Genomic DNA, 13,911 nt, shown 5'->3' on the forward strand with positions numbered 1-13,911 from the left:
TTGCTGAACTGATGCACTGTGAGTGGACTTTGCAGACGGGCTCAGCGTGCAGCGAAAGGATTATTCTTAATCTAATCTGCCCCTCAATGGTTGGCTTGTCCTGTACTCAGAGACCGCTCCAGTAAGACTTCCCAGATCCCCTGGCTGATGCGATCAAGTGGCTCCAGTTCAGGACAGAATGTATCAAATGTGAAATTTGCAACTAAATTCCAAGCTGTTGTGAGCTACTTTCCCAGCAAACAGGTCTGGAATTTTATTTGAAGCGATAGTTCGCCCAAAAATGAAGCTTGTCACTTATTTTCATATCTTCCAAACTGTTAAATACAAAAGAATTCTGAAGGTTTCAACAGTTTGTTCAAACAACGCAGACTTTCATTATATAAATATATATATATTTTTTTTCAGAATATCATCTTTTGCATTTTGCAGAAGACAGATTTGGAAGGAAATGAGAGTAAGGAAATGATGACAGAATTAAAAAAAATAATAATTTGGGTAAACTATTGCTTTAACATGAACACGTATGTTATTAGGTTGATTTGAAATAGTAACTTACATTTAAAAAAGATACAAAATAGCTCTGCATGTGACCTTAGCTTTATGAGTTGAAACACAGTGAATGGAAAAGTGGAAAAAAAATTGAATAAATTTAGGGCACCCCTTGAAAACAGACCTGATGTGAAAATTCAGAGTAGAAAAGCTTGAAAGAGATCTGTGTAAGTACAGGAATAATTCACTGAATATTGTATTAAATCAGCTTTGTCATAACTGCTTTGTCATTTTTACACTTTCACAAAGGAAAAAAGAAAGTATAAGAGCAGAACATGATACTAAAGGTCACTGGTTCAATTTCCAGGAAACTCATTAAAAATAAATCACATTACAATGTTTTTATGATGGATAAAACTAGATCATGAATGAAAAAAGTATTATTTGTAGTGGCTCACAGTGTTCTCCTCATCATTTCTTGTTCCTGTGCATTTCATATCGTTCTTATAAATAAAAAATTCACATAAAGGAAAACGAAAGCTAAATATGCCATCAAGACTTTCAATACACATACCAGGCCAAGAGCTGATGGGAGACAATCATGCCATTTTGAATTTTAGCATACAAGCAAAACCTCTCAACGCAAAATTCATGAAAACAGATCAAATAACACTCTCTCACACGCAGTTCTCAAACAATGAGCACTTGAACTAAGTGTCTGCTCCCCCTCCATCTAAACACACACTTAGACTGGTGCTGGTGCCTCATAAACTGTTTGGCAGTGTCGACATTATCTGCGGCTCAGAGTCAGACATCATGTCCCTCCAATTAGAGCTTCACAGCTCCCCTCATTCATCTTTATTGGTGATACATTAGCCACCATTAAATAAAAGACATGGGATAATCTCCATAATGATGTGGATGATGAAGCCGAGTTTCGGAGAGGGAGGTAGGAGCTCTGTGACTAGAATAGGAAAGAGGGTGGGTGTCGGGTGAGATGATGGTGGTGGGCATGTTTTGGTTCGGTGCCCGGGAGAGGATGAGGATGGTGATGAAGGTGGGGAGGGATGGACATGAGGAGCTGTGACAGAAGCATTAGCCAGGAACACATTAGCCATTAGCACGCAGCCAATCAAAACAGCGCACCTGTGCCAATCGGGGAGACGGACAGAAGCTTGTCCAGGTGCGCGTGTGTATGCTAGCGTTGGCACTGGCTGGCTAAGTATAGAACCAGACGGCAAGCTCTAAACCTGCCGTTTTTGCCAGAATCTGTGAAGCACAGAGGGGGACAGCAGGGTTCATTTAGGGAACTTTAGAAATATGGTTTAAAATAACGGCTCCCGCATGTTCGGGGAAAAGATGCCGCGTTTGGAAAAAGTTGGCGGGGGTGGCGTCTTCTATTGACCGGCGACTTACAAGGCAATGATCTCTCCTCGTTTAATTGAACTGCCCTTACTTGGGTTACTTTATTTTGTCCTTTAATTAGTACCTCATGAATAATTGATTAGCCGTGAAATCATCAGTCGGGCAATAAAAAAAGTGATAGCGCGTGAAATGAACAGTAGCCCTGAAACGGAGCTCTGCGCAGCACTGTTTTGAGACCGACTTCAAAACTGACAGGTTGAGCAGACGCAAACTATATTGTATAACAGCTCCTCAATCCCTTCATCAAATATTTACAGGGGTATCATTGCCAGCACGGTGTCCCGCTGAGCATTCTCCGAGTGGCGGCAGGGGGGACATTGATCTTCCTTTTAAAGAACAAACGAGAGCTTCTGAGATGTTTCTTATACTTTGGCCCTGTTCGGTGTGCTTCATCTGGATTTCTCTGGGGCGTACGCTATCGATCCGGCCAGGTCAAGAATCTGCATTGCCTCCCAAACCTCCAAATATGATCTCTGGGCTGCATTAATATGAAAGACTAGACTGTGCTTTTCCCCTTCGTCCTGGGTAATGTCAGACTCACGCTGCGTGGACACTTCATTTGTCCTCATTGTGTGCAGACGATAAACTGTGAATATTTGATTGCTTGGAGCTGATTACTGGATCCATCTGCACGATAAAGACATGTCAGAAAGTACTCATAAAGGGTTCACTGGCAAAGAAGACCATATATAATCATTATGCTTTTGTCAAATAGATATAGATTGTCAGTTCTCAGTTCTGAAACTGGTAGCATTGAATATTTATAAAGAGCAAAATTACATAAAAGGGGTGAAAATTTAAGTGAAAAAAGGTTTTTACAGTAAAATGCTAAGTGTAGAAATGTACAGCTACAGCTACATCTACGGTCTCTGTGAAGGAAGTCTACAGTTTCATGAGATCTTCCCCCATGAATGTGGTATGTAATTATGTAAATTCTACTCGACTCTGAATTAAGTAGTCTAAATCTAATTTAAAATCTTAATTAATCTTAAGAAAAACTTTTACTTCTAAATCTGATGTAAATAGCACTAAAAACATAAAACAGTAAGACAAATTTAACTTCCAAGCACACTCTAAACAGGCCAATAATGTGAAGAGCTGATTGTACAAACAATGCAACCTTATGAAGTATATTTACAAATCACTGTACCCAGCTACTCACACAGACCCAAACACGTACACAAAACACAACAACATTAATTATTTTTGTGCTACAATAACACAAATTATTCTGAGTAGAAAACTTGTGACATCTTGACAACATCATCAACATAAGCAACAGTGCAAACTGTGGCTAAATGCAACCCTAATAATTATTCACGCCCCAGTGCTTGCTGGGAACACCTGCATTATAAAGTTAATAATACTTTTTTGAGTTTAAAATTAATTCAGGATGCAGAATAGCAAAATTAAAATGAATGGAAATGAAAAGAAATTCATCCTTTTCACAATAAACTGCCATTTTTAAGCAAAAAAAAAGTAGTCGACAAACTTTTAATGTTGGCTTTACAAAGCCTTGTTTTCAAAGATGGTTGGCTGACACAGATTTAGCTCATTTGCTATTTGATAAGACATCTTATAACAAGAAGGCCCCACACTTTCACAGCATGACATCACACTTCAGGAGCAATTTTTATCATCCTGGTTCTCATCCTCTCTTAAGCAGTCTCAGCTCTCCAGCCCTAATGGGAAATGACATAATGTTTACCAAGAGTAGCTAATTTCTTGTCTAGATTTACTAGGTGTGCTAATATGACAGCGGTAAAATCAAGGCCTATAGTTGGCCATCACTGTGCGCTAACGTTTGAGTGTGCGTGGGTGAATCCTATAACAGGGCAGCGGCAGGTGGAGCGTGAGAACGAACCGCTCTTTGTTGAGCTGACACAAACATAAACACACACCAACGCATGCCACCATATCACCAGGAAAGGAATTAATGAAGTGACCCTGCAAACGAGGCCTGGTGGTAACCAGGTAACCACATCAAGTCTCCTCTCAAGCTAGCAGCTAAGAAGGAATGGAAGAAATCAGCAAAGAAGGAGCGGGGGTAGTTCAGTGCGAGTGGCGATGAAGTCTCACAGGATTATCCCTGTTTCTTTCTCTCAATCACTGTTTCTTTGTCCCCTTCTGACCATGTAGGTTCCTTATCTCAACTCACCTCTATTATTCACTCTCTAGCAGCAATCCAGTGGCCATTGTTTAAAAACTCAATGTGAACTCTTGTTGCGACACATTTAATTTGAGGTATTTCTGAATGAAAAAGTATTTGACAAAAATATGTAAAAATGCAATCAAACTTTGGGGTTTGGTAAGATTTTTAAATGGTTTTGAACAACTCAAGAAACTCAAGCCGTTACTCCAGTCTTCAGTCTCACATGATGCTTCAGAAATCATTCTAATATTCTGATTTGATGCTCAAAAACTTTTCTTATTATTATTATCAATGTTGAAATCCATTATGCTGATTAATATTTTTTGGGAACTATTTCTTCAAATAACATAAAATATTAGTTTTCCATATGAATACGTGTATACATGTAAGTGGTACATACCTGAACACTTTATTTTAAATAAATGATGTAACATACATTTTCATGTATCCAAATGAGTTTTTCTTGGTTCGAGTCAAATTAAGTGTTTCACTGCAAATCTATAAGGCTATCATACTGTTTGCATTGGAAACAATATCTGATAATTCATTTAACATCGAAATGTAGATGCAATTATATATTGTAGCGTGGTTAAATTAAGGGCAAGATTTACTATCATCTTACGCCAGCGCAAACCATCTTTTGGCGATAAAATATTAACGTGAGGATTTAGACGCGTAGTGAACAATTAGTGCTGAAAAAGTGTGGATAGTTATTTTTGCACCTGACCTTGTTGAATATGCATTTGTAGGAGTTTCACCTATTAGACGCAAAATTTGTAGGAGGAGAGTATTAAAATGAATAACGCAATGCGATTTACTAACGTTTGCGCACATCAAATGGTATTTACGCCATTATTTAACACCCAAAATAAGCATGTATTAAAGCAGGCGGTAATTTGCACAGCTCTTGGAAGATTGCGCTGGTCATTATGGAAATGATCTGACTGTGTCTGTGTTCTTTAAGGTGCACATTGTCAGTAAATCACACACAGAATTTCCCCCTCCCATTGGCACTTTTACCGAATTGCGCTTTAACGTTAATTTGCCCTGTTTAGTAAACCTGCCCTACTTATCTTCACTTCTTAGTATTATTTTATGGAGCAACTTTCAGTAGAAATAAATAAAAACAGATCACAGTACACCTTTTGTCATTGATGAGTGATTCCCTGCTCTTGAAAAGCACCAGCCGAAATAACAGGAAATAACAAAAGGTCCTCCGACCTGAAATCTCACTCTTTTCTCCCCCTTATGGATTCGCTGCACTTGGCAACGACAGTGGCCCTGGTGACAACGAAACTGTCTAGTCTGTCTCTGCAGAAAGGCTCCTAAAACACTATTTACATTTTCCCACATATCTTCCCTTTTCTCGCGCACACAAACACGCATACATACAAATACCAAGCCGTGAAAAGAGAAATAGCAAACAGCACACTGCATTTTCATTTAGTATCTTGAGCGTGTTGTTTTGTTTTTCACACGGCGAACAGAAAAACCCATGGCTGATTATGTGAAGAAGGCGTGAAATTGTGATATTTGCATGGCTGGGGATATTAACTAGAGGCATTAGTTGTTGAAAAGCTTCAAGGCTGGGCTCCAGACATGTTTTTAAATAATGGTTTAATGATGCATATTTTACAAATATTTTCCAAGCCAGACTAGCGGCATACACCCTCTCTCTCTCTCTCTCTCCTTCAGACTACATTAACGCTCTTATTCTTTCTTCATTAACAGGCTCACAGCCCTTTCGCTATGCTCCTTTGTGTGCATTTGGAAAAAATCAACTGGAAAATAGACAGCATGAGGCAGCCGAACAGACGTTTTGGTTTCTCTATCTCTGTGTGGACTCTACCAACCGCTGTTCATTATTTATTTATTTTTCATTGCATTCGCTTTTAACCACCTTCCATCACTCAGTCACTGATCTGGGTGTAAAGACAAAATGTTCACAGAGAAGTTTAAATGGGTTATGATCATTTCCCATCTCGCTTGCTGTACTTTGCACTACATCTTCTCCTCTCTGTTTCTCTGTGCCAAGCCTGGTCCCTCTGCTCCATTAAAGGCAGATCTCACTGGTGCAGGTATTGGCCGCTGAGAGGTGCAGCTGTCCAAGTTGCCGCTTTGGCCGGGAGATGCTGTGGCCAGACACAAAAGCACATACATCAGGGTGTCTGGCCACACGGCCCCAGTCCAGAGACCATCAGGCTCAGACCTGTTTTACTGCTGGATGCCATACAGGCACCATCACAAAAATGGCCAAGAAAACACTCAGGGACACATTTGCTCAGGCAGGGCTGAGGAACTGGCTGGGAATGTGTTTTAAACATGTATATCAGAGAGCCATTGAGGCCTGTCACAGCAAAAGAAGGGATTCATTGAATATGTGACATTCTTACACATTAGGCCAAATGCTCTTATGCAAAATACACTACAGGAATAAACCATGAGTGGATGTGTGTTACAGTGGGGAAAAGATCCCTGTAATGCAAAAGACTTTGACTGACTTACTGCTGTAAAAAGTTACAAATGTACAGTATACACTGACATTCAGTAGTTTGGGATCAGTAAGATTTTTAATGTTTTTCAAAGAAGTCTCTCTTATGCTCATCAAGGTTGTATTTGTTTAGAAATAGAGAAAAAAATGTAATACTGTGTTTATTTATGTGATGCAAGCTGAATTGTCATCTGCTATTATCCAGTCTTCATTTTATGATTATTAATATTATTATTATTATTTTGGAACCTGTGATATATTTTCCAGGATTCTTTGATGAATAAAACGCTAAAAAGAACACCATATCTCAAAATCACTTTTTAACAATTTACGAGAGATAAATTATAATTAGTAAAAGTTTACATCATAATCAGTTTATTTCCATACTTTGAGCTGTCAGTGTAAACGTGTCAATAAAGGAGCAGCTGAACAGAACAACAGTACTGAACGCTGTTTTCCTCAGACTTGGATCCTTTATAGGCTCTCATTACAGAAATGATTAGCATATATCCACAGATGAAGACACGAGAGCACCTGTGTGAGCTCGCAGCGTTTGAGAAGATCTGAAGCTCGTCTAATATCTGTTCTCAGAGCAGTGAGCTTGCACATCTCTGCAAGTCTCATGAATGTAATTGACCTTTTTTTCTGTAACACAGCTGAGCTGGTGGCCATGGTTGGGGGGGGGGGGGGGGGGCACTGACACAGAGACTAAACACCAGCCAAGCAAAGTTAATTGTCTAGCTGAACAATAACGCAAAGGAGACTGTAGATATGAAAAGGGCATTAAAATCAATAGATCGACAATAGACTTTCCAAAAAGAAGGCTGAACTCAATTTTCTGGCTACAGAAACCCTCTAAGCTCCAAACACACTGCAACCCCCCTTTAGAGACCCCCACAAGTCTATAACAGTGCCCAAACCTCTTCAACACAGAAAGAGATTTTTGTGTTTGCAATGCTTCTTTTCTTGCTCTTCTTTTTTACTTCTTTTTCCTTTCAATTTTTTTAAATTTATATACTGTAAAATTGTGTGTGTGTGTACTATTAACTATTAATAAGCAGCAAATTAGAAGTTTATTGAGGCATACGTTGTAAGGGTGGTGTTGGCACAGTGGATAAGACAAATGCCTTTGGTGTGAGAGACCCGTGTTCGAATCCACTGTGAGACACCAATGTGTCCCTGAGCAAGACACTTAACCCCTAGTTGCTCCAGAGGCATGTGATGTGACCTCTGACATATATAGCAATTGTAAGTCGCTTTGGATAAAAGCGTAAGCTAAATTAATAAATGTAAATATAGTTAATGATTTGTTAATAATTAAAATTGGAAAATTCTAATAAAGTGTGACCATATTTTTACATATAATAAAAAAATATATATTTTTTTATTTTCACAATTATTTTATTATTTTGTATTTTATTCACATATATATTATTTTTATATTATTATTATTATTTTTTTTGAATATATTTAAAATACATATTCAAAATATATAACATTTATTGTAAAGTATACTGTTTAATTATTTAATGAATTTAAGTTTAAACATTTCCTGGTGATATTGTTTCGGTATTTGCCATTTGAAATCAAACCTGCTTTGATGATGTTATGATAACTTATTAGTTATGAATTGCGACTTGTCTCTTTTTTCTTGCATATATTTAACCATTTAGCTTTCTCTCCACTGGAAAAAAAATATTTATTTTTGTGCACAGCTGACAGAACACAAGACACATATTAAGCAGCATAATGGTTATGAAAATAATTTCATTTGCACAAACCCAAATAGTAAAACCCAGCACTTTCTTCAAATTTTATAAAGTTACCAATTCTTTTAACACCTGCACAGCACAACTATTTCCTTCAAATGTAGTCCTTTCATTCTAGAATTCCTTCGTCCCTTTTTTTCCCGCCATGTACGTAGTGTTTAGTTTGCGTTCTGCATTGCGATGGGAACGGTGGGCGAGGCTAATCATTCTTTAGCTGTTCTGGCCTTAGAAAGGTCAGCTGTTTGAAATGTCAGGCTTCAATGGAGCCAGATTCACATCGTGCTGCTCAAGTGTCCAATTAAAGAGGGTCTGGCAGGGGTTGAGTGGGAAGCACTCTTCACCAAGGAGAGTTAATGAGGGGGCCAGGGCACCGAGACCCCCTCTTCACTGATCTACAGGCCCTCAACCAGAACGGCAGGTTCCAACACTCAGTGTACTCCGAAAAGACCTCCAAGGGCTCCGGGAAGGACACGGCTTGATCTCATTAAGGATACATGTATGTAAATTTTTATCATGCCTCTCTCACATATATATATATATATATATATATATATATATACCTATGTAATATGTGGGTAGGTCAGTGCGTCCTGTTGCTGTATCTGCCTCGGTCATCTAAGAATGCAAGCTGCTTTCCATATAGCAAGAAAACAAGTTTCCGTCACACTCTGCATGAACAAACACAGGTCAGAGGTCAGTGTAGTCGCATATACACTTTCCTAGAATCCTAATATGCAGCCGAGGTTTCATAGAGGAAGACAGGGACGGACGAGCTTATTTACAGCAGCTAAAATACCCCGTTCACCTCATCAATAAGTCATTAGGCCCATCTGTAGCCCAGTGATCTAATACCGGTTTAGTAGTTGTTCTTTCAATGGTTAGTTTTAATATGTGCAATCGGGGAGTTCTAGATCAGCAAAAAGCGCAACGGCTCTCCAGAGGCCCTCTGCAGTCTGCTTGTGCACAATTGTGGAGTTTTTATGGAGAAAAAGTAGATTTTACTGCACGCTGAAATCAGCAAAATTACCCTCCCAAAATGGCAAGGGCTATAGAGTGAGGGGGAAAAAAAGTCACTTTCATTATATAAGCCGAAACGAGGTAAGCTAAAAACCATGTTGCACTGTGCATGTCTTTTGTGAAGTTGTGAAGGTCAGCGGTACAGTCTTGTGTGGATTTGGGTAACAGATGCTGAGCAAAGCTGGGAAAATTAGCCTACTCCACGTGCCTTACATAAACATTATTTTAATCAAAGTGTATTAGAGCAGCCAGATATTTTAGACATATGGGGGCTGCATCATTCCTGGCTACCCCATCTGTCTCTCCCAATGCTCTGAATGCAGTTTCAGCTTTCACCCAGATGCATTGACAAAACTTTCAGCTTCCCATAGAGACGCAGAAGCGCAGGCTGTACCCGCTGCTCTGGGACACACACGCCCGGGGTGCTATGACAGGATTGTGGAAATGCTGACAAGTCACGGGAAAAGGCCTCTTTTTGCAGGGTTTTGCTCTTGGGGTACATCTGATGCTTGTTGTGAGAAGTAAGAGAAGTCACAAAGCCCTCACAGCCAACCCTTGTGAACAAACATTCCTGTCTGTAAAGCCCCATGTAAGTATTCAGTGTTGCTGGATGATGTGCTGTGCAGTGGATGACAAACATGCATGCACACAAACCATAATGTGCTTACTCACCGGGGTTGGTGATGGTCAGAAGATCAAGTCTTCGTTGTTGCTGAAAAAGAAACAAAGAGACATCAGAGGTCTTCTGTCAGAAAGATGAAACGGATCTAGTCTGAGACATTTTTATTTTTTACTCAGAAATCAAAGTTTGTGCTATCTGCCTGTTAAGCACATTTTGCTCTCTATCTCTCTCTGGAGAGATACAAGTGTGTCATGCATTTTACAACACTTTTATGTAAATATATGTACATATACAGTACAGAGCACATATATCACTCTGTGAAATAGACTTGTACTAAACTTACACTTCTCTTCAGGCCTGTTACATTGAGCACTAAGGTACACAGGAAATACAGGAAAAATGGTCCCTGAACCAAGATATCATATAATTTAATATTTAATATATATATTAATACATTCTATATTAATTATATATTAGTTTTTGTCATAGAACACTCACACACACACACACACACACACACACACACACACACACACACACACACACACACACATTTATATATTTGTGTGTGTGTGTGTATTTGTGACCCTCTGTGAAATCCAGGTTTAAAACTCAAAGTATAATTATGAGATAACAAGCATCAAGTTTGATTTCTATCATTAATTTTACTATGATTTAAATCTCTGTTCTTTACCTTATGAGGGATGATTTTATGTAGAAAATAGTAAATTCCCAGCCAGGGTCACACACACACACACACACACACACACACACACACACACACAGCTTTCGTCCTTTTGTCAGTATACTCTCTCTTTTTTTTGTATTTTTTGGCCTGATACGATACTTCACCAATACTGGTGTGTGTTTGTGTACGTAATCCATTGCGTTCTGTGAGTTATGTATTCATGTGCTGCAGTAGATGCGGGTTGTTTCCTGGAGAGAGGGCGTGACAGAGGCTACAGCAATCCACACAGGTCACACTCTCAGATCAATAAGTGCCTAATCAAAGACTGATGGCGTCCTCAGTGGCACACTGCAGTGTGAGGCGGACACACATAACACACATACTGTGAGGCCAGGCAGCTCAAGAGCTGTACTTTAACACTCTTGTGGTAACAGTGCTGCAGGTCCTTCTACATGAGAGCCACTACACGCATAGTAGAGCAGAGAGCATACACTGATATCATTCAGGCACACACACACACTCAGCTCTGCTTTTCAGTGTCTGGTCATTTCCTGACGATTAGCAATTATCCAGTGAAGCCACAGGGCTTTAACTTGATTTTGAATTCATAAAATGTTCCTTTTTTTTGGTGGCTCTCTGAGAAGCTACGTTTGAAAATATGAAAAGAGAGTTAGTGAATCAGTTTTAATGAACAGTCACTGTGTTTGTAATGTTTGTGGAGTTTGTTGTCTTATGCATTGTGCTTGTTAGCAATATGCATTTAGCATTACGTCTTTTACTGGGGCCATTTGACTTATATATGATGTGCATTTTCTATCTGCTAACAATAATTTTAAAAACAGTATAATTTATGCATAAAATATGCTGGCACCTGTCAAAAAAGTATGTGTTAATGTGCTGTTTATGCGATAATTGGAAGATACTCGTGACTCATAGGTGCTAACTCTCACGGAGCATTTTCTTTCGCAAAGTAATAAAAGTGTGCATATAGTGTTAATATAATGCTAGTTGACGTTAAAGAGTAATTGTAGAAGGTTTTGTTTTGACGAACTCCTGGAATGATGTCCATTGTTTTCTTTTCCAAATCGCCCCCTGCTGGTGAGTGAGACACATACAACATAATTCAGCTCATTTTCTGAGCAGATCCTAAGGGAAAGTAAAACTGAAAGAGATGCACTGCATTACATACTTTAATACTTAAGATCATTTCAATACAAAGGTTTGTTTTGCCTTTTATACACTAGTTAACTTGCAATATATGTGCATACATTTACATATCAGAGTCATGGGATCAGAAAGTCAATATCACTGCTCTAAACATTGTTGTCTACTGCCTACATAGACTGCATGCTAATTTAAATGAAACCACCATACAAATACGACTCCTATCACAAAGTGCACAAGATTTACAGTTTGTTTCTTTGTTTATAAACTATTTCTTTACTGGTAGACATAAAAAAAAAAAAATTGGGTGAAATAATTGAAGTATTTATTAAAATTAAGTATATGTATGGTCAATATGTCTTCAAATCAGCTGCTGTCTTGGATTTATGCATCGCATCACATCAGACAAATATCTTATGCCTTAAAATTCTAAGTAGGCAGCTCACTTAGTTTTAGAATAGCTAATGTTAGTCTTTATGAAATGATCCATGAAAGAGAGTGGCAACACCACAATCCCTCTTTTCCCTAGAGCCTGAGACAAGAGGAGTTTCATTATTTTAGTTTTTGGTCTTGCACTATTGCCACCTGGAAAGCAGGCAGTAAAAGGCATTTTATTTTTAAAGAAGATGATTTGCGCTGAACCACATGCTTATACAATACAAATATACAGTGCTACCTTGGGACGCAATTCAGTCCATGTGAATACTCCCATTGACAGTTCAAACCAGTTGAGAGCTTGCTTTCTTCTCTGCCAATTAGAGGCTCTGAAAAAGGCCAGTTGCTCCATTCCTTTGATCTGACCTTTGTTGGTTTTGCTTGGCCTTGTTGGTACAGATCCAGCATTTCAGACAAAAGCAGCGAGTGAAAACAGCCAGTGGCTGATGCATTGTATCTGTCTGTCTATTGACATGAGCCTTCACCTCACAAATATCACTCTTAGCCTTGTACTTCTGGATTGAATTCCAACAGTTACAGCTACAAGCACATTCTTTCATGGCTAATCTTGTGAATTGACAGCTGACTCCTGATTTCTTCTGATAAATCTATTGAAAAGTGGAGACGAGCTCAAAACTCACTTTAGATCGTAGTTTCGTTTACATACAATAATCTGTTTTTAATCCGATTGATAGCTCAGCCAGAACGAAAAGCCTTTTTGTAAATACCCCTATTGATCCAATTAGCCACAATCCATATTGTTGCTGTGGATTTGGACATTTAGAGATTTCCTTCTAAAGTCCCCAAGGCCATAGGTGCACATCAGCTGATATTTTATTCAGATTACATAGTTTCGTGTTACAAGTGTCACAGTCTACACGGATAAGGTACTTAATGTTTTCCAGGAACAGGGGGAAAAGGACAAACAGAGACACAGAGAGAGAGAGAGAGAAAGAGAGAGAGAGAGAGACATAGAGAGAATCACATTAGGAGAGGCAATCCTAGGCATGAAAATAGGATTGTATTAATCTTTATCAAAGAGTGCCAAGGAATCCCCTCAGAACAGTGCCAGTCTGCATAGGAGTGCACAGTGGGTGTCCTGGGCCTCACTGGAGTCAAAAGGCTTTCTATATTGTGAATGGAACACAATTTCTATTCTATTTCAACCCCAATGACACAGCCACAGGTGAACGAGATGGGAAAAGGGATGGTGACTGGGGCCGAAAGTCAGAGATCTGGATACCGGGGCTCAGACACAGGCCATGACACACGGGAAGCCTGCTCACCTCAACAGATGCTGGGGTGAGAGCCCTTCACCCTATGTCCAAAAACCTGTCCAATTACCAGAGTCAAAACCAAGACCTCTCAAAACAAACACACACACACACGTTTATCTAAATGAGGACTTATTGTAGAGAGATCCATTGTTTTCATATAGAGCTAAACATAACTACATACTGTCCCTATTCTATCTTTTTGAGTTTTAGATTATATTTATTAATATATTAATATTAAAATTATTATGCCATACTTTTAGCATGATACAAAACTTTATGCATTATTAAAATATATATTTGAATTTATATCCATATTTAAATATAACATTTTAGAAAAAATTATATTATTGTCCTCCAGAGTTTAATATTAACCATCTAAAAA

At 38.7% G+C, this 13,911-nt stretch overlaps 1 protein-coding gene across 1 annotated transcript in view; it reads right to left on the reverse strand.

The window, feature by feature from the left end:
* Positions 1–3,360: 3,360 nt before the first annotated feature.
* LOC113107061 (cytosolic carboxypeptidase 6-like) overlaps positions 3,361–13,911 on the reverse strand; it is a 220,144-nt gene continuing 209,593 nt past the window's right edge. The window contains exons 7-8 of the mRNA XM_026269218.1: positions 10,016–10,055; positions 3,361–3,596 (exon numbers count right to left, since the gene is read on the reverse strand). Coding sequence (XP_026125003.1) covers positions 3,583–3,596; positions 10,016–10,055 — 54 coding nt within the window. The 3' untranslated portion in view covers positions 3,361–3,582. The remainder of the gene's footprint in view (positions 3,597–10,015; positions 10,056–13,911) is intronic.

The sequence above is a fragment of the Carassius auratus genome, chromosome 8 (assembly GCF_003368295.1).
Source record: "Carassius auratus strain Wakin chromosome 8, ASM336829v1, whole genome shotgun sequence".
NCBI classification, from domain to species: domain Eukaryota; kingdom Metazoa; phylum Chordata; class Actinopteri; order Cypriniformes; family Cyprinidae; genus Carassius; species Carassius auratus.